The sequence below is a fragment of the Olea europaea genome, unplaced genomic scaffold (genome assembly GCF_002742605.1).
Source record: "Olea europaea var. sylvestris unplaced genomic scaffold, O_europaea_v1 scaffold1168, whole genome shotgun sequence".
Lineage (NCBI taxonomy): Eukaryota > Viridiplantae > Streptophyta > Magnoliopsida > Lamiales > Oleaceae > Olea > Olea europaea.
The window spans coordinates 262,535-287,156 of NW_019229085.1; the positions used below are offsets into that span (position 1 = coordinate 262,535).

At 38.5% G+C, this 24,622-nt stretch overlaps 1 protein-coding gene across 2 annotated transcripts; it reads left to right on the forward strand.

Annotated features, from left to right (window-relative positions):
• Nucleotides 1-19,806: 19,806 nt before the first annotated feature.
• LOC111373849 lies at nucleotides 19,807-22,584 on the forward strand. 2 transcript variants are annotated; one of them, XM_022996433.1, is made up of 4 exons: nucleotides 19,807-20,492; nucleotides 20,727-21,377; nucleotides 21,494-21,582; nucleotides 22,351-22,584. In XM_022996433.1, exons 1-4 carry the CDS (start codon nucleotides 19,884-19,886, stop codon nucleotides 22,367-22,369), a joined length of 1,368 nt encoding a protein of 455 aa, XP_022852201.1. In that variant the 5' UTR covers nucleotides 19,807-19,883; the 3' UTR covers nucleotides 22,370-22,584. The 2 variants fall into 2 exon arrangements, with proteins under 2 accessions (XP_022852201.1, XP_022852200.1); XM_022996432.1 differs by lacking the exon at nucleotides 22,351-22,584 and adding an exon at nucleotides 21,655-21,935.
• The last annotated feature ends 2,038 nt before the right edge of the window (nucleotides 22,585-24,622 follow it).

Consider the following 24,622-nt stretch of genomic DNA (forward strand, 5'->3'; position numbering starts at 1 on the left):
AGATGAACTGTGTGAGCCTCGGACTGTAGCGGTTGTGGCTTCTCCCCTCGGCGTTCAGCAAGGCCAAAGGGAGGCATGTGATATCGCCTCGAAGTTCAAGCGAGGTGGCCCAGAGGTGGGTCCCGAGTCTCTCCTTCGAGGTGATGACGCATCCCAGACATGGTGGATGGTGCGGCCATGTTGAGGCTTCTCCCCTTAGCGTTCAGCAAGGCCAAAGGGAGGCATGTGCTAGCGCCTCGGAGTTCAAGCGAGGTGGCTCAGAGGTGGGTCCCGAGCCTCTCCTCCCAGGTGACGACGCATCCCAGACATGGTGGATGGTGCAGCCATGTTGAGACTTCTCCCCTTGGCGTTCAGCAATGCAAAAGGGAGGCATGTGCTATCGCCTCAGAGTTCAATCGAGGTGGCCCAGGGGTGGGTCCCGAGCCTCTCCTCTGAGGTGACGACGCATCCTAGACATGGTAGATGGTGCAGCCATGTTGAGGCTTCTCCCCTTGGCGTTCAGCAAGGCCAAAGGGAGGCATGTGCTATCGCCTCGGAGTTCAAGCGAGGTAGCCCAGAGGTGGGTCCCGAGCCTCTCCTCTGAGGTGACGACGCATCCCAGACATGGTAGATGGTGCAGTCATGTTGAGGCTTCTTCTCTTGGCGTTCAGCAAGGCCAAAGAGAGGCATGTGCTATCGCCTCGGAGTTCAAGCGAGGTGGCCCAGGGGTGGGTCCCGAGCCTCTCCTCCGAGGTTACGATGCATCCCAGACATGGTGGATGGTGCAGCCATGTTGAGGCTTCTTCCCTTGGCGTTCAGCAAGGCCAAAGGGAGGCATGTGCTATCGCCTCGGAGTTCAAGCGAGGTGACCCAGAAGTGGGTCCCGAGCCTCTCCTCCGAGGTGACGACGCAGTACGACACGATGATTTAATCAATGCATTTTATTGAGCCATAGAAATATTACAAAGGCTGGGGAAAGTCATGCAGCATTGTACAATTCATTGGTAATAGATTCTGAGGTGTTCAATGTTCCATGGACGGGGTTGCGCCTTACCGTCCATGTCTTAAATCCAGTAGGTTCCAGATCGGATTTCTTCTCTGATTTTGTATGGACCTTCCCAATTCGGGCCTAGGAAATCAGAACCAGGTTCTTTTGAAGATAGGAAGACCCTCCTGAGCACAAGATCGTTGATTCGGAACGACTTCTTCTTGACTTTGGAGTTGAAGTACCTTGTCATCTTTCTTTGATAGGTGCCTAGCTTCAGCTGAGAGTCAACCCTTCTCTCCTCAATGAAATCGAGGTCGAGCCTCCGGAGCTCGTCGTTGGTCACTTCGCTAAAGTGCAGACGTCGTGGAGATGGAAGTCCGACCTCCACGGGGCTCATCGCCTCAGTCCCATATGCCATGAGAAAAGGGGTCTCCCCAATTGGGGTCCGGTAGTGGTTCGGATTGCCCAAAGTACTTGGGGCAGCTCATCAACCCAAGCTCCCTTGGATACATCAAGCTTCCTTTTCAGGACGTGCTTGATTGTCTTGTTTACGGCTTCAACTTGGCCATTAGCTTGTGGGTGGTGAGGTGTAGAGAAGTGCTTCTTTATGCCGAGCTCTTCACACAGTTCTCTAACCTTCTTGTTATCGAATTGTCTGCCATTGTCTGAGACGATCGAGTAGGGAATTCCAAACCGGCAAATAATATTCTTCCATAGGAACTTGGAGGTGTTTGCTTCTGTGATTTTTGCCAGTGGTTCAGCTTCAACCCATTTTGATCATTGGCATTTATCACATTTTCGCACGAATTCGAGGGCATCCCGTTTCAGGGTAGGCCAGTAGTACCCTTGCCTCAGTATTTTTTGTGCCAGAGATAGGCCTCCAGAGTGGTTACCGCATACTCCCTCGTGGACTTCTCTTAGTATGTAGGTAGCCTCTTCTCCTCCGACGCATCGTAAGAGTGGAGAGGAGAAGCTTCTCTTGTAGAGAATGTCATCAATGAAGAGGAAGTGGGCTGACCTCCTTCTTAGCTAATAAGCCTCATTCTTGTTGGTGGACAGCACCTAGTCTTTTAGATATACTATGATTGGTTGCATCCAGGTGGGAGTTCCACCGACCCACATGACATTAGGGGCCTCGGTAGAAGGCAGGAGGAGGTGCTCGATAGGCACTACAGTGAGTAGCTCTGAGTCTTTGCTACTAGCCAGCTTCGAGAGTGCATCCGCATGAGCATTTTCGATGCGGGAAATCTGGGTTAACTCGAACTTTTCAAAGGATGGGATGAGGTTCATCACCATTTTTAGATAGGAGGCCATCGTTTTGTCTTTGGCTGAGAAGTTACCATTGACTTGGCTAACAACCAGTTGGGAGTCACTACTGACGAGTAGCTTCTTTACTTGCATTTCCTTGGCCAGTCTGAGGCCTGCAAGGAGTGCTTCATACTCTGCAACGTTGTTGGTGGCTTTGAATCCGAACCTCACGGTCGAGGTGAGTTTGTGACCCTCGGGGCTGAAGAGGACAACTCCGGCACCTGAGCCGACCTCTCCAGCTGAGCCATCGACGAAGAGGCTCCACGTGGGGGGTTCGACGGATTCCATGATTTCATCCACCTCGGGTAGGTTGGCGAATTCAGCAACAAAGTCAGCTAAGGCTTGCCCTTTGATGGCTACCCTAGCTTTGAACATAAGGTCAAATTCACTTAGTTCCACTACCCATTTCAACAATCTTCCCGAGGCATCGGGCTTTTGGAGTACTTGCCTCAGGGGAAAATTTGTAAGTACATGGATGGTATGAGCTTGGAAGTAGGGTCTCAATTTTTTAGACGCCGTGATTAAGGCCAAAGCAAGCTTCTCCATATCGGGGTATCGGGTCTCCGGCGATAGGAGCGCTTTACTTGTATAGTAGACGGGAAGTTGGGTGGACCCTTCTTCTCAAATCAGAACCGAACTGATGGCGTCATTGGAGACGGCAAGATATAGTTGCAAAATGTCACCGGGCTTTGGCTTGGAGAGGAGGGGGGCCTGCCCCAAATGCCTTTTCAGTTCTTGGAAGGCCTCTTCACATTCCTCAGTCCATTGAAATTTCTTCCCAGCCTTGAACACTTTGAAAAATGAGAGGCACTTGTCAGTTGCTTTGGAGACGAAGCGACTTAGTGCTGCTACTCGTCCAGTTAAGCTTTGTACCTCTTTTGGCTTTTGAGGGGGCCTCATCTGGCACAAAGCTTCAATCTTCTCGGGATTTTCTTCAATTCCTTGCTGGTTGACCATGTACCCCAAGAACTTGCCGGAAGCCACCCCAAAGGCACATTTCAAGGGGTTGAGCTTCATCCTGTACCTTCTCAGGATTTGGAAGGTGTTGTGAGGTGCGCTATGTGGTTCTCTGCTTCTAAGCTCTTCACCAGCATGTCATCCACGTAGACCTCCATTGTCTTGCCAATGAGGTCGGTAAACATTTTGTTCACGAGTCTTTGGTAGGTTGCTCCGGCGTTTTTCAACCATAAGGGCATCATTCTATAGCAATAGAGGCCTCGGTCCGTGATGAAAGACGTGTGCTCTTCATCGGCCGGGTGCATGGGGATTTGGTTGTAGCCGGAGTATGCATCCATGAAACTCAACAACTCGTGCCCAGCCGTGGATTCCACCAATTGGTCAATCCTTGGAAGCGAAAAGCTGTCTTTCGGGCAAGCTCTATTGAGGTTGGTAAAGTCGATGCATACCCTCCATTTACCATTGTGTTTCTTAACCAAGACCAGGTTGGAGACCCACCTCGGATAGGTGGCCTCCCTGATGAAGCCATTTTGGATGAGCTTCTGAACCTCTTCCTTTAGGGCCTCATACCTCTCAGGGTTGAGGGCTCTCCTTTTTTATCTATGCGGGGTAACATTAGGATCAATTTTCAAGTGGTGGCAGCTGATCTTTCTGTCTATGCCCACCATGTCCTCATGCCTCCAAGCAAAGACGTCAAGGTTCTTGTTTAGGAAGTCCTTAATCTTTTCTCTCAAAATGTTGGATAGGCCTCTGCCTACTTTTAACACCTTGGACGGATCTCGGGGGTCGGCTGAGAATCTCTCAAGTTCCTCTACAGGGGATGCTTGAGGCTCATGTTCCATTATGCGAGGGTCGATCTCATCAACGATCAGCACCTCCTGATTAAGCGGTGCGTCAATCATATCAACATCTTCTTGGTCAGTGGGAGTGTCACCTGGGACATCCACCATGACCACGTCAGCTATGATCACGTGGACGTCCCGGGGCTCTACCTTCTTAATGGAGCTTAGATAGCACTCTCTCGAGCCTCTCATCGTTGCCACCCCATTTTCTGTTGGGAATTTCATGCATAGGTGGTGGATGGAGGTGACTGCTCCCAATTCCTTTAGGGTCGGTCTGCCCAAGACTCCGTGGTAAGCCGACCGGCTGTCAACTACGAGGAACTCCATGAAGTTCATCGTAGTTTGAGGAGATTCTCCCATCTCCACTGCCAGTGTTATCTTTCCCCTCGAAGTGATGCTATCTCCGGTAAATCCGTACAATGGAGTGGTGGTGGGCGTCAACTGATGGTCCAATATCATTTTGTCAAAGGTGGACCCGAATAGGATGTTGACGGAGCTGCCGTTGTCGACTAGCATTCGTTTGAGCCCATTTCGGGCTATGACAGCCCTCACCACCAGCGCATCGCAGTGGGGGCAATGAACTCCTTCGGCGTCTTCCTGGGTGAAGACAATGGGTGGTACTTGGTTTCTTCGAGAGCTACTGTCCACAATGTAACTCGTCAGAGGGGGGTGCTTAGCCTCCCTAGCATAATTTCTTTTGGCGTTTCGTGTTTCACCGCCAACATAAGGGCCTCCAAATATGGTATCTATCTCGTGGATAGGGGCCTCATCTTGAGCTTGCCTATTTCTTCGATGTCTACGCCCTTCCGTGGGCCTCTCTGTGTCTTGCTCTCTTCGCCTTGGGGATATATCCCTTTGACGAGGAGCGGCCGCCTCACTCCCATGTCGGTTGTCGTGCCTGGGCGAGGGCCTGTTCGCCTGGGGCGAGTCATGTCTTTCTCTGGCGAGTTCCTGTCGGGAGCGGTGTGCATAGTCTCTGCAATCCGTGGTGTCGTGCCCGTAGGACCTGTGGTGCAAACTGTATCCTGGGAGGTTCGGATAGAACCTATTTCTAGGTGCAAAACCTCGGCCTCGGCCTCGGCCTCTCCCTCTACGGGGTCCCTGCTGGGCCTCCATCTGATGTGGGTCAGCAGTTGGGTTGACATCCTCATATGCCAAGATAGGAACCGCGTTCAGAGTTGTGGTGGCTAGAGCTTGGCCGGAGTTCTCATTTCCGGCTCGGTTCATCTGGTAGTCCATGAGGTGGGAGGTCGGACCCCTACCTCACTGTCTTTGAGGAGGTGGGAGGCCTTTGCTTGCCCTGTTCCTATGCTCAATCAATTCTTCATTGATTATCTCCCGTCTCATCATCTCTAGTAGGGCGTCATAGGTGGTGGGGTCTTGATTCTGCACATCCCTCCAGAATAAGGTGTTCATGTTCAAGCCTCCTCTCAATGCAGATAGTGTTTCTCTATCGGTGACTTGTACGCAGTAGGTCATCTCATCGGTGAAACGGGATAGGAAGCTTTTTAGGGACTCGCCATGCGCCTGTCTCATGTCTTGGAGACGCTGGATGGGGGCCTCTCCTTCCTTGCTCACTGCGAACCTCTTCAAGAAGGTAGTCTTGAACTCGGGCCAGCTTCGGATGCTTCCAGGTGGTAGCCTACTATACCTGATTTCAGCCTCTCCATTGAGGGTTAAATGGAATGCTCTGCACTTCACGGCTGGGGTGGCGCCCCTCAGGCCCATGTGAGTTTTGTAAGCATTGAGGTGCTTTTCTGGGTCACCTCTTCCATCATACTTTGGTATTTTTGGTATGACATAATGGCTCGGGACCTGGGCATTTCTTAGTTCTCTTGAGAATGGCAGGTTCTCATCGTCATCGTCCAAGTCACAGGACCTCGGCTGCTCATCAGAATCATAGTCATCGGCCTCGTACCTTGGTTGTTGGTGAGAGGGTCCGGGCCGGTTCCTAACCTCTTCTTCCCTCCTCTGCGGCCTACTTCTAGGCGGGACAACGTAGGGGGCATTTTCATGCCTTCTCTCCGACTGCTGGGGCATCGGCGGTGGAGGCTGTGGCCTCGTCCGAGGCTGCTGAGCCTACTGTTGACTGGGCCTCTGTTCGGCAGGGCTAATTCTGTCAAAAACACTTCATGCTCTCCTATGTCTTGGGTCTTGCTCATATGGAGGTGGAAAGTTATCATGGCTCATTTGGACCTCGGTGGGTCCGCCAGATACATAGTTGGAGAAAATGTCGATTCCCACTTCCCTTTCGAATGGGCTTTCACCTCGGCCATAGTCTGGCAAGCCAGCCCTATGACTCTGGGCCTCGTCCTCTTGCTGATAGTGCCCGTGGGGGACATATGGAGGAATGGGGAAGCCTCCCTGGCCTTGCATTTGGGCCATGAGCTCCCTCATGGCCAAGTTTTGGTTGGTTATATCCCTCTTGTTGGCTGCCATGGTAGCCATTTCTCTTGATAGTCGTGCTGTCACACGCATCCCACCTCTCCTTTGGTGGTGGTAGAGCCTCAACCGAGCTGCTGGGGCAGCAGGCTGGGGAGGCACATTCGTGCTTTCTCTTACCCTCCTTGGGGGAGTATCTTCGTTAGAACTCATTTTTCTTTTATCAAACTTAGATTTCTCTAAGTGATAGGGGTTCCTCCTGTTCTTTTTCAAGAACAAATCCTTTTTCAAGGGGAGTTGCCCAAATGTTTTTTAGTAAGCTTCTACCACAAGGTTGCTCGTGGTTATGGTATGGTTTCCCACATACGGCGCCAATCTGTTGATCCCAAAAAGTGCGCCAACAGATGCCGGTCCCACCCGCGCTTGCGTGGGCGAATGTCCAACACGCTAAGACACGTGGACGGTCTAAAACGAGCTGTTCGAAGGGGCGTAGGAGTAGCCCAACGACGCGGGACGGTGGCGTTCGAAATCCAGCGGGTTGTTCATAATCCGATTGTACAATAATTACCAATCGGTGCTCGTAAATGTGTATGTAAAAGTGTATAAACTTGATTTGTGTATTGCAAGTAAAATGAGAGAGAGTTGAGTAAATGTAGTCTTTAGTATTGATTCTTACATTAGCCTTTGACATTACACAATGGAAGCATTTATAGTGATACATATGAAATGGGAGCCCTTGGATGAAGTGGCACGTGGCCTCATCTCTTTAGTTCAAACGTCTTTTCTTAGGTATGGGGCTTGACTTGCTAGCTTACGGCGCATTTATTGCTTGCGCAGGTCTTCCAAAATAGTGACAAGACTTGACCTTTATGCTTGTGACAATTGACAAACGTTCCATCAATCATTCGAATAAGATCTCTGAGCAGGCAATCTCTTGGGAGAAGTGACTGTGGAGGAAGCTCCTTGTGGTTAAGAGGCTCATGCATCAGCTTCGGGGCTTCGACCATTTGACAAATACTTCCACTTGAGGACCTCCGCTACATTCAACAGGTTCCATGCTTCGGGTCATAGGCCTCAGTAGTTGGACTGGGTCGAGGAGCCACGGCGGATGGACCTCGGCATGAAGCACTTCGGATATAACCCACCTCGACAATGTGTGCCACCTCGGTAGGAATGCCACGTGGATCAGGATGAGTGGGCCATTGGCCCAGGTGGGTAGGACAGGTGTGACAACACGCAACACACCACATAGTACCAACTAAACTGGTGTCCTAAATAGTATTATACGACGAAGTCAGTGAGATTAGAAGGTTAGTCAATAGTCTAAATCAGCTGGCTATACACCTTTCATCAATGTTTTTGCAAGGCACCAAACTGAAACAATTCAATGCAGAGAAGTTCAACAAAAGGTATGACATCAGTTTTAAATAATTGCTTCAAGTCAAGTATAAATCAGAAGTTCAACAAAAGGTATGACATCATATGGCTTGTTGTTTTGAACTTTGCTACTTGTATAGGCTCAATGATAGGATTTTTTTATAGACAACACATGAACGACATTATATTGGATGTTTGCCAAAAAAAAAAGGTCCATACAAGTGTTGCCAGCATAGTACCTGCAAACAATTCCTTGTACAAAAGTTTGACAAAATTCATATAGATTGACACTTTGTGGATTTTTATTGATTTTTGACACAACAAACATAGAAAATACATCATACGGGTGCTGCCGACGCAACACCTGTAGGTAGGGAATTATTTGAATTGTCCTGTTGTTTTTTGATTGCTGTTATGCAGTGACCAAGCTGTTCTTATGCTAATGGGTTAGGTTTCTCAATTGATGGTGTTGAATGACAAAAAGGTTTAGTATTGCATAATTGGAAACCAATTGGTTTTTAGATGATATAGTTAAAACTAATCTAACAAGTAACATCAGAATTAAGGGTTATAGATTCGAGTCACAAGAGAGTAATGTTGAGGGAGATATTGTTGGTGAGCAACAACATAGTTCTTAGGTCCATGGGCTGGTCTCATAGATTGACACTTTGTTTTGTTGCAACTATCACCTCCAAACCTTTCGAAACGTTGCGGCAGAGGCCCTTTTGGACGATTTTCATCCAAATGTCTATTAGTTGACTAAGAAATTTGACTTTGACCGCATTTTTAATATTTTGGAAAGGGTAAAATAGTAATTTTCTATTCTCTACAATAAAATAAGTTAAAAATTAAATTAAAAGAAGAAGAAGAAGAAATCAGAATTAAAAAAATAAAAATATAATCAATCGCCTTCTTCATCCCCACCCCACCCCATCCCTACTCCCAAATCAGCCATCGCCACCTCCACCGATCATATTTGTACACCCAAAATTGACTGTATAGATATTTTCTAATAAATCTAACTTTCTAATACATCACAGAAAAATAGGGGTTTCAATATACACATTCACTTCTCTTGCTTCCTTTCTTCGACTTTGCTCGTTGGATCCAAATGAAAAATAGGTTTCTATTTCATTGATCTGACACATCTAGTCAGACACCCAACATTCTTTCCGCATCTAAAAAAATTGATTCTTGAAGGAAACCAAAAAATTCTAAGCTTTCGATGGAATGGACCACAGTTTTTGGAGCTTTGGGAGATTTTTGCAATTCCAAAGCTGCAGCATTTTTCTAATCAAAACGAACTATCAGCAAGCTTTATAGACTTTATGGTTGAAACTCTACAAGTATTGCTGGATTCTGAAACAGATTCCAAGGTTCCAGAGGAAGATCAACTTAAAGTTCTTTTGATGGATCTAAAATTTTGGATTTGGATTGTCCAGCAAATTTGGACTTGGAGGAGAGCGGATTCGATACAACCGTGTTGGCGTAGGTGGAGGTGGCGATGGCTGATTTGGGGGTAGGGGTAGGAATGGGGTGCGGATGGCGTAGGATGAAGAAGACGATTGATTTTATTTATTTTTTAATTCTGATTTCTTCTTTCTTTCTTTTTCAATTTAATTTTTAATTTATTTTAATATAGTAAATAGAAAATTACTATTTTACCCTTTTCAAGATATTAAAAATGTGGTCAAAGTCAAATTTTTTAGTCAACTAACAGACATTTAAATGAAAACTGTCCAAAAGGGCATCTGTCGCAACGTTTTGAAAGGTTTGAGGTGACGGTGGTAACAAAACAAAGGTTTGGGAAAAGTCTGCTAATGTTATAAAGGTTTGGGACCTCTACTGCAATTTTCCCTTATTTAAATCATATTATGATGTGTTTATTATACTGTGGTAATAGTATTTATCTTCTTGTGTAGTGATGTGGTAGCGAAATAGCTTTGGAGCAAATGGGTTTGCCTTGCCATTTCTTCAATGGACTTAAGAATAGAGAATATAGGCTCTTCGGGGTATAGTCCAGTGGTGCAAAGAACAGGAGTGAGGTTATCTCACGCCTTGCTGGCAACCGCAGTGTGTGGGTTTGATTTCTGAGACATGGAATTGGATTCCTTGTAGACGCAGTGTACAGACAGCTCTTGTTCTCTAGCCTGTTGGGGTACATTCCGCGATTTACCTCCCTCACAAAACTTTAGGGGTGGGGCGGTGGAGGCCCTTAAGGTTGGGGTTCAACCTTTAAGAATAGAGAATATAGGATTGTTTTTGGTTCTTCCTTTTTTTGTCCTCTAGCTTAGAGATTTCATCTAACGTTGGAGCGTTGCTTTTTGAGTTTTTTGCATGTGTCAAGGTATTGTCTAAGCTCATTGCTCCAGAATTTATTTATCGAAGGAACTTTCTTTTCCTATGTATAATTTTTGGTGGAAAAAATGGTATTTTAAAACTATAAGTAACTTAATCTGTAAACTAATTGAATTTAAATGGAAATATGCAAATTGAGGGTGATTATTATTTTATGATGTCTTTTATTGTCACAACATTAATGATTGTAGTAGAATGAGTAATTTCCTAAATTTTAGAAATTAAATTCCCAATATTCTTTGATGAAAAGATTCATCTGAGGAAACGACAACCACCTCCAAGGGCTGTCAGGCCATTTCCACTTTTTCTTGGACATATCCTAGATTATACATCAGAACCACAACACGATATTAACTAAGCCAAAATATTCGACAGACCTGACTTTTAGAACTAGTTTCCTCAACAAGCTTTTGATTCACTTGGTGGCCTGTAGCCAAACCCAGGTCAACTAATTTATTAAAATTATGTTTTGAAAAAAATATATATGTTTCTCTACATTACAATAATTGCAGCAATGAAAATCAGTATAAAAATTAACACGAAAAAGATAAAAGGTAAAGGTCAAGGTTAGCAAAAATTAAATAGAGGACTTGTTGTTTATTAATATGCTGGGACAAAATTTATGGGCTTCACATATAATCAAATTGACTTATGGATGTGCTTCTAGGTGTGTGGGTGGGTGGCGGGGTTGTTTGACAAAATTTTGATAAAATCGAAAAATAGGTTGCTGAAAAGTTCATAAATGTTGTGAATATCATAAAATGCGGAGTAAAAATTAATTATTGACTTTAACCTCAATTTTTAATGACTTTTTAAATTATTCCGAACAAAAAAACACTGCCTGAAATTGTGTGATTGCGAGTTCACTAAAGGCTTTCTACGAAGTGCTAAGCAAATTTAACACTACGTTTTTAACCACGAAAAAGAGAGAATTTCTAGGGCACAAATGGTCTATAACTAGTTGAATTGATGTTTTATTTCGTCTAGCTCTTCCATGAGAAGTACTTGAAATTTGCGAGATATCCTATTCTATGTGTTAATTGTCAAAATATTTTTTAGAAGGACAATTTAGTTCACCATGTCACGAATATTCAAGAGACCAAATGTTAGTACCGTACGGTCGTGGCTAGGTCCTACGTCGAGTCTTGATCATTATTAGACCGTGTGATGAGTGGCACCTTCGAAATCCAAGGACGACGCGTTAAAGCCAGGCGGTGTGAACCTTCTATGATGTTTCATTGGTTCAGGAATTAGCCAAGTTGCATCTTGTCGGTTTATCATCATTTTTAAACTTTTTTTATTTGCATCTTTTTTTATTGTAGTATTTATTCATTTGGCTTTTGCTTTCCAAAATGGAAATGTGAAATCAAGGGACACTATATTTCTCATTAGCCTACTTAACATTAATATATTCTCCTACTTCTATTATTTCAATGATTTCGTATTTACTATTTTTGTGAGTGGACATTAACTATTTTATTTTATAATAATTTTATATGGCGCCAATAATATTGAATACCAATTATGTACACTAGTCATTCTAAGTCTATAGATGAGATGAGATTAAAGAAAACTTGAAGTCGAATGTAACTCAAACTGTTATTATGTAATTACATAATCGTGAAACTATTGAATCACCACAACATTGTAGGTTATTTTAGTCTCCCATGGGGAAATAAAGCATGAAAAATTACCCACCATCTTCCACTCCAAATTGACCCATTGTTTTATTTGGTTGAGCCCAACATCACCATGAGCTCATTGTGAATGACTACCCCGAATTAATGAACCTCTCCTCTCTTTTTATTTGTAGTGTTTATTTATAGGCTTTTGCTTAGGACAGCGTTGGCTTTTTCCATATCGAAATGTGAAACCAAGGGGATATATAATTTCTTCATTTGTATATTTATAGGCTCTACTTTAGAAGTCAATAGAATACTTAAAAATCTGAGTTATGGACTCTTTAGAAATCAATAGAATACTATTCTTGTACACCAGTCACTTACTAACCACATGATGAGATGAGACGAGACAAAGAAAATTTGGACACGAGGATAACTCAAATTGTTACAAAATATTTACGTAATAGTAAAATCATTAATTATCCAATACCTTTGGCATATCTCCAAACTCAAACTCTGAGCATAACTCAAATTGTTATTATATATTTACGTAATAGTAAGATCATTCATCATCCAATACATTTGGCATGTCTCAAAACTCAAAACTTTGATCCGCCACCCTATATAAATAACTGTCAAATTATGGTATTTTAAAAGGCTCAAATTTTTAAAATCGTGTCGGGCAAAATCAATCCAAGTACTAGGCAAAAAAACATAGCGAGAGCATTGCTAGATTAAGTTGAGTAATCTTATTTGGCATCACTGACAGTTCAATGTCCATCAAGGTTTTAGGAAGTAATATTAAATGAGATATATAGTTATATGAGTCACATAATTTTATTTTTTAGTAAATACATCCCATAATACCAACTAAACCGGTGTCATAACTGTGGTTGATTTGATTGATGTGACATAATTTCGACTAGAGCCATGTATAAATAGTAGAAAAACAGTCTTCTTAAGGACAAGTGACTTTTTTTACAAACTCATTAAACAATTACGTCTTCCCAATATAATTCGTGGTTTTTTTTATAATAAGAGGGAAGCTCGCCCCTTTTCTTAAAGTTGACACGAGATTACTCTTTACAAATTTTGATGTCAACAATGTTAAATAGTATCATACGATGAAGTCAATGAGACTAGTGGGTCGGTCAATAGTCTATATTAGCAGGTTATATACCAATTATCAATGTTTTTGCAAGGCACCAAAATGAAACAATTCAACGCGTGAGAATCTGTCTTAATGTGAATCGGTCATTTCCTTTCCTTCCTTTTGAGTTGTTAAATGTTTCTTTTTGGATCAATAATTGATAACACTTTCCAGTTCATCTCTTTTTTCCTTTGCATATTGGTGACTGAAAGTAGAAAAATAGTAACAATATAAAGAGGTCCTTTTAGATAGATATGTTTGTCGCAATGACAACAAAAAATTATGTCTTATTTTTATGTAAATAAATTATAGAAAATATGGCTTTATTTACAGAGTTGTATATGTTAAGGGAAAATCTTATGTCAGCTAATTAAGAAACAATCAACCTATAAGGAGTTGGCACGTCACTTGAATATGAACAATCAAACATATAAAAAATTGATTATTTCTTTTACTAAAGTTGACATTTTAAAATAGAATCTCAAGTAAAATTCAAGAAATTTAAATGAGCAATTTGATCATTTTAAAATCCAAACGAATTGTTGAATTTTAAGATTGGAGTACTAAAACGAGCTAGATGAAATGCTAAGGACAGTAGGTACCTTGTGCATCTTCTTACTATCTTGTATGAGCATGTTAAGATTAATTCATACAAGGTTACCTTTTAATATGTAATTCGAGATTCAACAATAAATAACATAAAAAGAAACAAATTATAAGGTCACATAAATCTTTGTATAACTATTACACAAACATACATTAGTAAAACTATCATTGGTTTCGTTTTCGAACAGAACTTCAACTCCCTTGAAAGTGATTAAATCGGCAATTAAGATAACAAAGCGTAGAAGGAAGATTAGAAAAGCCAATGAGGAAAGAGTTGCTTGACAGCAAGAAAGCCCTAGATGAGTGATTGAGTGACCATCGGACCCTTTAAACCTTGACTCACCTTTCTAAACCACTGTCATAGGCTTGCTTCACTCGGTTTGTTTTTTCTTTCTATCCTTGTATTTGCTTCGTTTCTCTCCATCAGATACGCTACGCTTCTTAGCTATCCTAGTTGGGTTGAATATTAATCGATCGATCAAGTAGCCGAATTCTAAAGAAAAGTCATTATTGCCCCCTTGAGCTAACAAAAACACTAATGAATCTAATATATTCTCGATTATAATAGAAAAACTCACATGCCTTCTAGTTCCGACTCTTTTTATGATGAATCATCCTCTGATGAAACAAATCCTCTTGTTTCGTTGGGAAGAGAAATGGACAACAAAACTAATAGAGTGTACGAATTAAATGATTTTGGATGTCATTCATGTTATGAATTGAAGCTTCAGAATTACTAGCCATAAAAAAGGTAAGTGTGAGAGCATGTTAGGAGAGTTTTTTTCAAGTGAAGAAAATATGGACATTAAACCTTAATGATTAACATCACGAATCCATAATAAAAAAAAGATTTTAAACTTCAAAAACCGTGTATATTGAGAAATCCGAGGCTCCTAGCATATTATAATACAAGGTAAAAAGATATGAATAAAGTAACGAGTACAGGAAAATTTTAACAGAACTTGTACCAACACTAATGTGGCAAAACATGATTAGACTATTTTTTTCCCATATTCAAATAATGTTGCGCCACGTGTTGTCTGTAAGATTTTTCTGTCAAAAAACTATGTACCTAAAGCATTGTTCAAAAGATATCTTTCTACGAAAAATAAGTGCAAAAAGAAAGACAAAAATAATCGAATACGCACGATATATGGGCTCTGGGGAGTCTCCCATGAGATGGCAAGCCATTTCTGTCACAATTTCGTCAAATTTAAGGGTTATTGGGGACTCCATTATCGAATAGAGATGAAGAAACTTTTTCGTTCTCCATTTGGAAGTATACACAGGCGCGAAGCTAGCACCCGGCGAGAAGACGCGACCGTGTGTGCTGGCTCCGTCGAAGTCTTGAGAACTGCCGAGTAGCAAATAGTGGAGTTGCAGAGCCAGCCGGAGAGGAGACGAAGATGACAGAATGAAGACGACAATCCCTTTTCTTTTTCTTTTTTTTTCTTTTTTCTTTTTTTGTTTGGGTCGAATTGCTGGGCTGAATTGATTAAGGTAATTTTTTGCCCAATTTTGATTAGCCCTAATGCCCAATTCCATTAATAATTGGAATTGGTCCAACCAAAGCCCCAAACCACAAAGATGTTTGCTGATTGCTGAAGCCTAAAAGTCTGAAACGCAAAGGGCAGGGGCGAAACGCGAAAATGAGAAATTTCCAAATTCAATCCCCGAATCGTGAAAGAGAAAGCCAAACCCTTTTCTACTTTTCCTCTGTTCGCCACTCTCCAATCCACACAGTGCACTCCTTTCCATTCTATAATTCCAATGTCAATTCGAATTCGAATTCGAAATCGAAGAAGAGGCAAACAACAATAATTTATGTTAATCATCAAATTTAAATTTTGCAATAATCAGCACGAAATTGTTTTAGGGTTAATATGAAGGTATTCCATATTTTCATATGTGATCTGTTTGAAAAATTGGAATTATTTTTTGTGCAATTTACTAGAAATAGAAATAGAATTTTTATTTTTATTTTTTTGCAATTGAAATTGTTTTAGGGTTAATAATTAATATGAAGGTATTCCATATTTCCATGTTTTGTGCAATTTCCATGTTTTGCAACTTCTGTTGTCTCCTGCTGACTGTCGAGCCCAGTCCGAGTGCTGTGAGTCTCTCTCTCTCTCTCTCTCTCTCTCTCTCTCTCTCTCTGGGGTTTTGTTTTTTTTAACTTTGTTGGCTACTAGACTTGTTGATATTGAGTAATGAATGTTCAATTGTTAATTATGTTATGATTATTGTTTCGGGAATTTATGTTTATGAAATTAGGCTTGTGAATTGTAATTTATGATAAGTAATTTATGTTTTATAAGTTATGATTATTGATAAGGAAATTTATTTTTACTGATTTATGATAAGTAATTTATGTTTTAATGAGCAATGATTATCAATTTGGGAATTTATGTCTACGAAATTATGTTTGCAATTTGTGATTTTCATATGTATATGATTTTGACGTTTTAGTTCATTTACATAAATACTGAATAACTTTTAATATTATGTAACCAAATTTTAATAAATGATCAGACTATTACAACGGTCAACAATCAACCCGTCCTCGCTGGACTTCGATCCTGGATTAGCCCCTGAGTATACACATAGAGGTACTCAACTGATATTTGTGTTTTCAAAATTAAGAAAAATGAAGGGCATTTTTGCCTTCAGGCGAAACTAGGTCAAAAGAGTCTTAACTTCTGATCAACCAATGTGCAAAAACGTCCAAGCATCCTTATGACATACAGTTCTCAAAAATTTCATAGCTATCTGGATTTAAATAATATGAAATCATACTGCATATTTTTTGAAAGATTGGAAGCTCTACTGCAAAATTTCCTTAAAGTTAATATTATCTATAATATATTAACGGCGGTTATATTATTATTCGATATACCACATTTTAATTGCAATTGGGCTCCTCAATCCGCGCTCATTTTAGTAATTATTTTATTAACCTTTTTTCCGTCAAATTCCTATTTTCAACCTTTCACTAATTAGTACATCTCATCCTTGATAATGATCTATGTCAAAATGTTTTGTTTTTATGTTTTGAAATGAGGGAAAAATAATTTTTCGTACTTCTTATTTATTCTTTTTTAAAAATGTGATGAAAAAATAAGTTTTTTACTTCATTTTTCCAACGGACTTTTGTACATAAAACTACTATAAATACAAAATACATTAACTAATGGAAAGTTTATGGATAAGAATAACATGAGAATCATTAGGGACATAAGTGTTATAAGGAGTAAAGATTAAGAACCTTAAGTAAAATTAAAAGGGAAAAAAGTACAATTAAAAGGTGGTGTAAAAGATAAAAATTATGGTGTGAACATAATTATCCATATATTAAATATCATATCAAGTGAAAATTATTTATGGGACAATTTTAACCCTAATACAATTCAATTATTTCAATAATAACAAAAATTCGTTTTTCAATATGTAATAAATACTACAAAAAATTGTTGTTGTGTATGAATTTCTTGTTATTTTTCTCAATTAATTAATATTCACATTAATCTAGACTCAATAAATCTTGAATTGATGAATCTCGATATACATGGATATAGAGTTATTATAGATGAATTTATTTATATCATGTATCTAGAAATTTTAATAGTTGTTTAAATTCATGTATCAGTAATTAATTTTTATGTACAAAATGTAGTATAAAGGTTGCTCATCTGTAGTATTTTACCATCACAAAAAATTGAATCGAGGTTGTGTTTTTAGAATACAATTTTCTTCTCTTAAACTTGTATCCTAATTTTTTTTATTTTTTTTTAGTTCATTGGAGACTCATCAAATCCTTCAAACAAATTGGTATCAAATATTATTCTTACAGTACTTATAAAGTATTTCAGAATAATGCACAATAGAAGAGAAAACATTTTAACAATAAATAAAAATGAGTTGTAATATTGAGTTTTTGGAGATTGTGTGGTTAAAAAGTAGAAAAAAGTTGGATTTATGTGTAAATTATTTTATTGAATAAATGTGTGGTTAAAAATGAGTTTGAAGAAAAATGAATTTTTAGATAATGGAGGTCAAACGGGAGCTTATTATGGCAGTGGAAGCATTTGAGATAATTCCTATTTTTCTATTATTTTATTAATTAATTTTGCTTAATAACTAAGGCCGGCTTGGGAGTTTTATTTCACGGATAATTAGCAAAAAAGTCCCTATCGTTTATACTCATTGCGAAAATAGTCCCTATCGTTTTGAACCTGCTACTTACATCCCCATTTCAAACATTTCTTACAGAATTGGTCCTTTCCGTCATATTCCATTAAATCCTTCCGTTAAATAAGTGTGATTTGATGTAAAAGGTCCCTAATGTTTGTTGTAATTGCGCAAATAGTCCCTATCATTTCAATTTTGACATTTGAATATTCAAATCAACATTTCTTTGCTTAAAAGGTCTCTGTGTCCATTTTTTCTACTATAACATTATGAAATAACTAATTTATCATCATCTTTAAATAAACAAATAGAAAAAAGAAATAATATAAAAAAATTGTATCTAGAGTTTCTAATATTTTTTAAAAATTACAAATGAATCTCACTCATAAAAATTTAAACTTCTAATAAAAAAATATTTTATATTCCCAAATAACCCAACTACGCCTACCCGTACGCCTATCCTCCACCACCAAAATAATTAAAAAGAGAATTAAAGTATGTAAAAATATTTGATGTGGAATAAACATCATTTTGTTTTTATAATTTTTTTATTTTTAGTTCTTTTTTTACTTTTTTTATACTGTTAATTATCTCTTTAATTAATTTTGTGGTGGTGGTGGTGGAGTGTAGGGGATGGGCGTAGGGTATGAGGGTTAATTGGGAAGATGAAATGTTTCTGTCCATTAGAATGTTTCAATTATTTTCTTGAGACTCATTTGTACTTTTAAAATAATTAGAAATTTTAGATACAATTTGTTTATATTATTCCTATTTTCTATTTGGTTCTTTAAATATGATAATAAATTAGTCATTTCATAATATTATAATGGAAAAATGGAGACAAGGACCTTTTAAGCAAAAAAATGTCGATCTGAATATCTAAATGTCAAAATTGAAATGATAGAGACTATTTGCTTAATTACAGCAAATAAGAACCTTTTACATCAAATTACACATATTTAACAGATATATTTAACGAAATATGACGGAAAGAACCAATTCTGCAAGAAAGGTTTGAAATGAGAGTGTAAATAGCATGTTCAAAACGATAGGAACCATTTTCGCAATGAGTACAAACGTTAGTGAGATTTTTTGCTAATTAACCATATTTCACCGATTTTGGATGGTATTGTTTATAAGGGGTTGAAAAAATCGGTACTTGCTAGTTTTTTTTTTATGAACTTTGAGTGGTTTAAAGACCGCCCAGAACCAGTATAGTGTACTTTTAACCGATTCTCTCAACCCATCATAATAGGCAGGTTTTGACCAATTCTCATATCCTCTTCTAATTTTACCATTTATAAAATAATTATTTTCAACCAACATATTTTCTTCGAAACTAACTTGTAAATAAAAATTTATTGATGGAAATGGGTGCTAGTCCAATTGGGTGAGAAAGGTAAAGAGTCATTAAAGAGTGGTGGAAGGCATCGGGTAAAGAGGGTAAAAGTAAAGTGAAGTCTTCAATTTTCACATGCTACTGTCCTTTGATATCGGAATTTTGAATCAATTCAAATTGGGGAAGCTGATTTTTTTGACTTTTTATCTCACAATAAAACCCCATGTACGAAATTTTTTTCCGTAAAATGCATTATTATATTCAAATAATTGGAAACGAACAGGGGCTTAATTTTTAATTTTAACATTAACTTATATGTAAAAAATTATTTATAAATAAAATATTACTTATGACTAAAAATCATATAAGAAAATATAAATTGAAAATTTTACTAGGGTACATAACTCTCAAGCATATGTTGGACAATTTTAAAAATCGCTACTAAATCATTCAAAATTGATCCGCTCATAAACATTTAAAATCGATACTTTAAAAAACGTTCATAACCGGTACGCCGAGACTCTACCCTAAGGAAATCTTTGCTTAATACCTAAGGAACTCTAGTTAATTTTAGAGATTTCTTCTAGAAGAAATGTGCACCATTATTGATAGTCTTTACGGATTCCACTTTGCTTAATACCAAAGGAAATCTAGTTAATTTGTATTCTGTCAAAATGGCTATAAATATCTCTGAATGAATCATTTTTGGAGCAGCAACATTGTCATTTCGAGAGTCAAAACTGTTATCTCTCTTACCTTGATTTTCAGTCTTTTACATCATCATATTATGTCGACCGATAAGAAAAACATTAAGCCCACAATCCCACTAAAACTTCTAGTAGACAAGAAGAAAACCCGAGTCCTCGCGGCGGAAGCCACTAGTGATTTTGTCAATGTTTTGCTCAGTTTCCTCACACTTCCACTGGGAACTGTTGTTCGTGTCACGAAAAACCATCCTGGTTCCATTGGCTGCATGGACAACTTGTACCAAAGCATTGAACAGCTTAGTGCGGACAAATTCTGCACAGAGGCATGTAAATCGATACTGTTAAGCCCAAGGAACCCTCGTGCTCTTGTTTGCAAGAATCTTAAACTGAATATTGATGACACAAGCAATGGGATATGCTTTTCTTGTAATAATAGATATTGCTGTAGGAAGAGTCATTATCCTTGCACGAAGTGTGTTTGTGGAAGCATAGCCAACACAGAGAAATCTGAGGAGTCTCAACCCTTGGATCCCGAACATTTTGTTAAAAGAACGACCGTATGTGTGATTACAGATAATCTACAGGTGCTACCTGGAAATCCGATTTCTCTGGTGCAGTTGCTATGTAATTTGGGTTTCAGCGATGTTGATCAGGTTGAAGAGTTGTCTGTTGATGTTGGATTAGAAGAGGTAATCTAAGATATTAACAAAAGTAACCTTTCTTTCTATATTTTTATCATAACACACTCATTTTGTTTTTAAACTTTTTGCAAGTGTATATGTGTGGTATGTGTGTTATGATGTATATAAGTTGTTTATTTAACTTTGATGCTCTCGTGTCTGGTTTTTCTCTAATATCAATGGAATTCTTATAGTTGTAATCACAATTATGTAACTCGTCTTTCTTTTGCTGTGTTGTGTAAGGTTTCTAAGTTGCTTAAGCTTTCTTTGGTCTCAAAGACTCCTCTGACGGAATTATTCTTGGGGAAAAGAAAACTTTCAAATATTTCGATACCTGTGGATCCAAGAAATTCACCTACACCAAGCAGTGAAAATAAAACAATGCCAAATCATACTGAATTCCGGGTTAAGTTAATTTTAAGCAAGTCGCAAAACAAGATATTGAGTTTGTTAGTAAGGGAAGATTTTATCGATTTTCTCTTCAACTTTTGTACGGTTCCGCTTGGATCAGTGGTAAAGCTTTTGGACTTGAACTCTGGAGTAGGATGTGTTGATAACTTGTACAGAACAGTAAAGTGTTTGGACTCGGAGTGGCTTGCTATTTCCAAGAATGAAATAATAAATGCCGGAGTTCTAAAACAATACAAGTGCAAAAATAATCCATTGCAAATTCGTGATGCTATAAACATATCAAACCTTCTTGACCCAAGGGGCCCAACTGGTAGCGTTGATTGCTTTGGTAGATTTATGGAGGCACCATGCTGGTTTGTAGTGTCGGATAAATTGGTAGTGACACAACTATCTTCTCCGTCATCGAGTATTAGCTTCCTAAAAGAACTAAATGTACCTCTCAATGATATTGAAGAGCAGGAAGAAACTATAGGCGAGACTGAGGTATATTCTAGAGTCGGATTTGTTTTGTTTCGTGTAATATTGGAGATTGTAGAGCAATTTCTTTCTCCTCTTCATACTCAGTATAATAAATTGATAAGCTCATGCTTCTGTAACAGGCTCTTGCTTTGTTGAAGGCTTCTTTAACCTCATCATCAGCTTTAAATAATTGCTTCAAGTCAAGTATAAATCAGAAGCTCAACAAAAGGTATGACATCATATGGCTTGTTGTTTTGAACTGGGCTACTTGTACAGGCTCAATGATAGGATTTTTTTACAGACAACACATGGACGACATTTGACTGGATGTTGCCAAAAAAAAGAAAAAAAGACCATACGAGTGTTGCAGCATAGCACCTGTAAACAATTCCTTGTACAAAAGTTTGACGAAATTCATACAAATCAACACTTTGTGGATTTTCATTGGTTTTTGACACAACAAACACAAAAAATGCACTATACAGATGCTGTCGACGCAGCACCTGTAGGCAAGGAATTATTCGAATTGTTCTGTTGTTTTTTTATTGTTGTTATGCAATGACAAGGCTGTTCTTATGCTAATGGGTTAGGTTTCTAATTGATGGTGTTGAATGCCAAAAAGGTTTAGTCTTGCATAATTGGAAACCAATTGGTTTTTAGATGATATAGTTAAAATTAATCTAACAAGTAACGTCAGAATTAAGGGTAATGGATTCGAGTCACAAGAGTGTCATGTTGAGGGAGATATTGTTGGTGAGCAATAAGGTAGTTCTTAGGTCCATGGGTTGGTCTCATATGATCGTGGTTCAATGCCTTGAAAGGTTTAGTCTAACCTCATTGGAAACCAACTAATTTTTAGATGAGATAGTTGTAACTTGATTTTAACAATTGTCTTTACGTTATTACATTTGTGCAGAGTAAATATTTTATCTTGCATTATTAAAATCATAATATGATGTGTTTATATTGTGGTAATAGTATTTATCTTCTTGTGTAGTGATGTGGCTGCGAAATAGCTTGGAGCAAATGGGTTTGCCTTGCCGCTAAGAATGGACTCAAGAATAGAGAATATAGGATTGCTTTTGGTTCTTCCTTTATTTGTCCTCTGGCTTAGAGAATTCATTTGATGTTGGAGCGTTTCTTTTCAAGTTTTCTGCATGTGTCAATGTATTGTCTAAGCTCATTTCTCCAGAATTTATTTATCGAAGAAACTTTCTTTTCCTATGTATAATTTTTGGTGGAAAAAATGGTATTTTAAAATTATAAGTAACTCAAATCTGTAAACTAACTGAATTTAAATGGAAATATGCAAATTGAGGGTGATTATTATTTTATAATGTCTTTTATTGTCACACAATGATTGTAGTAGAATGAGTAATTTCCTAAACTTCAGAAATTAAATTCCCTATTCTTCAATGAAAAGATTCATATGAGGAAATTATGGCCACCTCCAAGGCCTGTCAGGCCAGTTCCACATTTTCCTGGACAGATCCTAAATTATACATCAGAACTACAACATGATATTAACTAAGCCAAAATCATCGACAGGCCTGGCTTCTGGAACCATTTTCCTCAGCAAGCTTTTGATTCACTGGGTGGGCTGCGGCCAAACCCAGGTCAACTAATTTATTAAAATTAATTATTGATTTTAACCTCAATTTTTAACAACTTTTTAAATTATTGTGGACGAAGAAACACTGCATGAGATAGTGTGATTGCGAGATCACTAAAGGTTCTCTACAAAGTGCTAAGCAAATTTAACGCTCCATCTTTAACCACATAAAAGAGAGAACTTCTAGGGCACGAATGGTCTATAACTAGTTGAATTGACGTTTTATTTCGTCTAGCTCTTCTATGAGTAAGTATTTGAAAATTTGTGAGATATTATATTTTACGGGTAATTGTCAAATATTTTTTAGAACGACAATTTAGTTCACCATGTCACGAATATTCAAGAGACCAAATGTTAGTACCATATGGTCGTGGATAAGTCCTACACCGAGTGTTGATCATTATTAGACCGTGTGCTGAGCGGCACCTTCGAAATCCAAGGTCGACACATTAAAGTCGGTCGGTACGAAGCTTCATTGGTTCAGGAATTAGCCACGGTACTATTGACTTAATGGTTGACTTCTTGTTTTGATTATCACAAACAAATTGCGTTTAATTCTAACAAATTGAATTTAAGTTATTGATAGTGATTATTGCAAATTTGTGACACGAAAGATCTAGATCGAGAATCATAAAACCTTGGCACAAAACGACTAATACACAAGCAAGATTGAAGATTTATGAATGAGGAAATGGAAATCGAGCTTTCACGCACAAAATCGCATTGAATGAAGAAATTGAAGACATTAGCTATAGATGCATTTCTATACTCAAATGTAAAGGTAAAACACTTTAATATTTTGCACCGATTATTGCTCAAACAATTTTTATGCACAAGAATTATCATGACAAACCTTACTTGGATAAAAATTGTTTTTAAAAGATAAGAAATTTGATTTTCACAATTAAATCTTAATGAAATTACTTATCTATATGAAGTATATAAGAAAACCTTACAAGTACCTTAAAGAACGTTTTTCACGACAAAAGAAAAATTCGATGGGCAAAACAATTGCCCATCCGGACGTCCGGATAGGGTCTTCTAGACTTCCTGATGTGGTGTTCAACGTTTAGATTTTTTACCGTTTGGCAAACGGCTAGTTACCTGTCCGAAGCGAACGTCCAAATCACTTGTCCGAATCTCCTGATTGATGGCTATAAATACCTCTCTTTATACCTCCTTTAAAGTAAGAATTCTATAGCATTAAAGAGAGTTATTTATTGATCTTATCTACCTTATTTTTCAATCTTTAAGAGATCAAAATATTTATTTGTTAAAAAACTTTTTGAGTGAGTAACTTTTTGAAAAATAATATATATCAATAAAAGTTTTTCACACAACACTTGAGCTATATCTTTTGTGATTTATTGAAGTGTTGTGCCTACTCTCTTAATATTTCATTGTGTTCATATCATTTGTTAAAAGAGAAGCTTTCAATTGTAACTTTGATTTTCTTGTTCATTAAATTGTGGGTCGTGTTGAGGTCCCGAAAAGCTCAACATGCAAAAAGATCAGTGCTCCTTAGTTGTAAGTCACCGGAAGCGTTGTAAAGGTTGGATTGCACCATAAGTCAATCAAAGATAGTGAAAAAGGCCTTGCTCGTGACGGAGAGGTTGGTAACGGGGGACGTAGATCGTGATTGGATCGAACCTCCTTA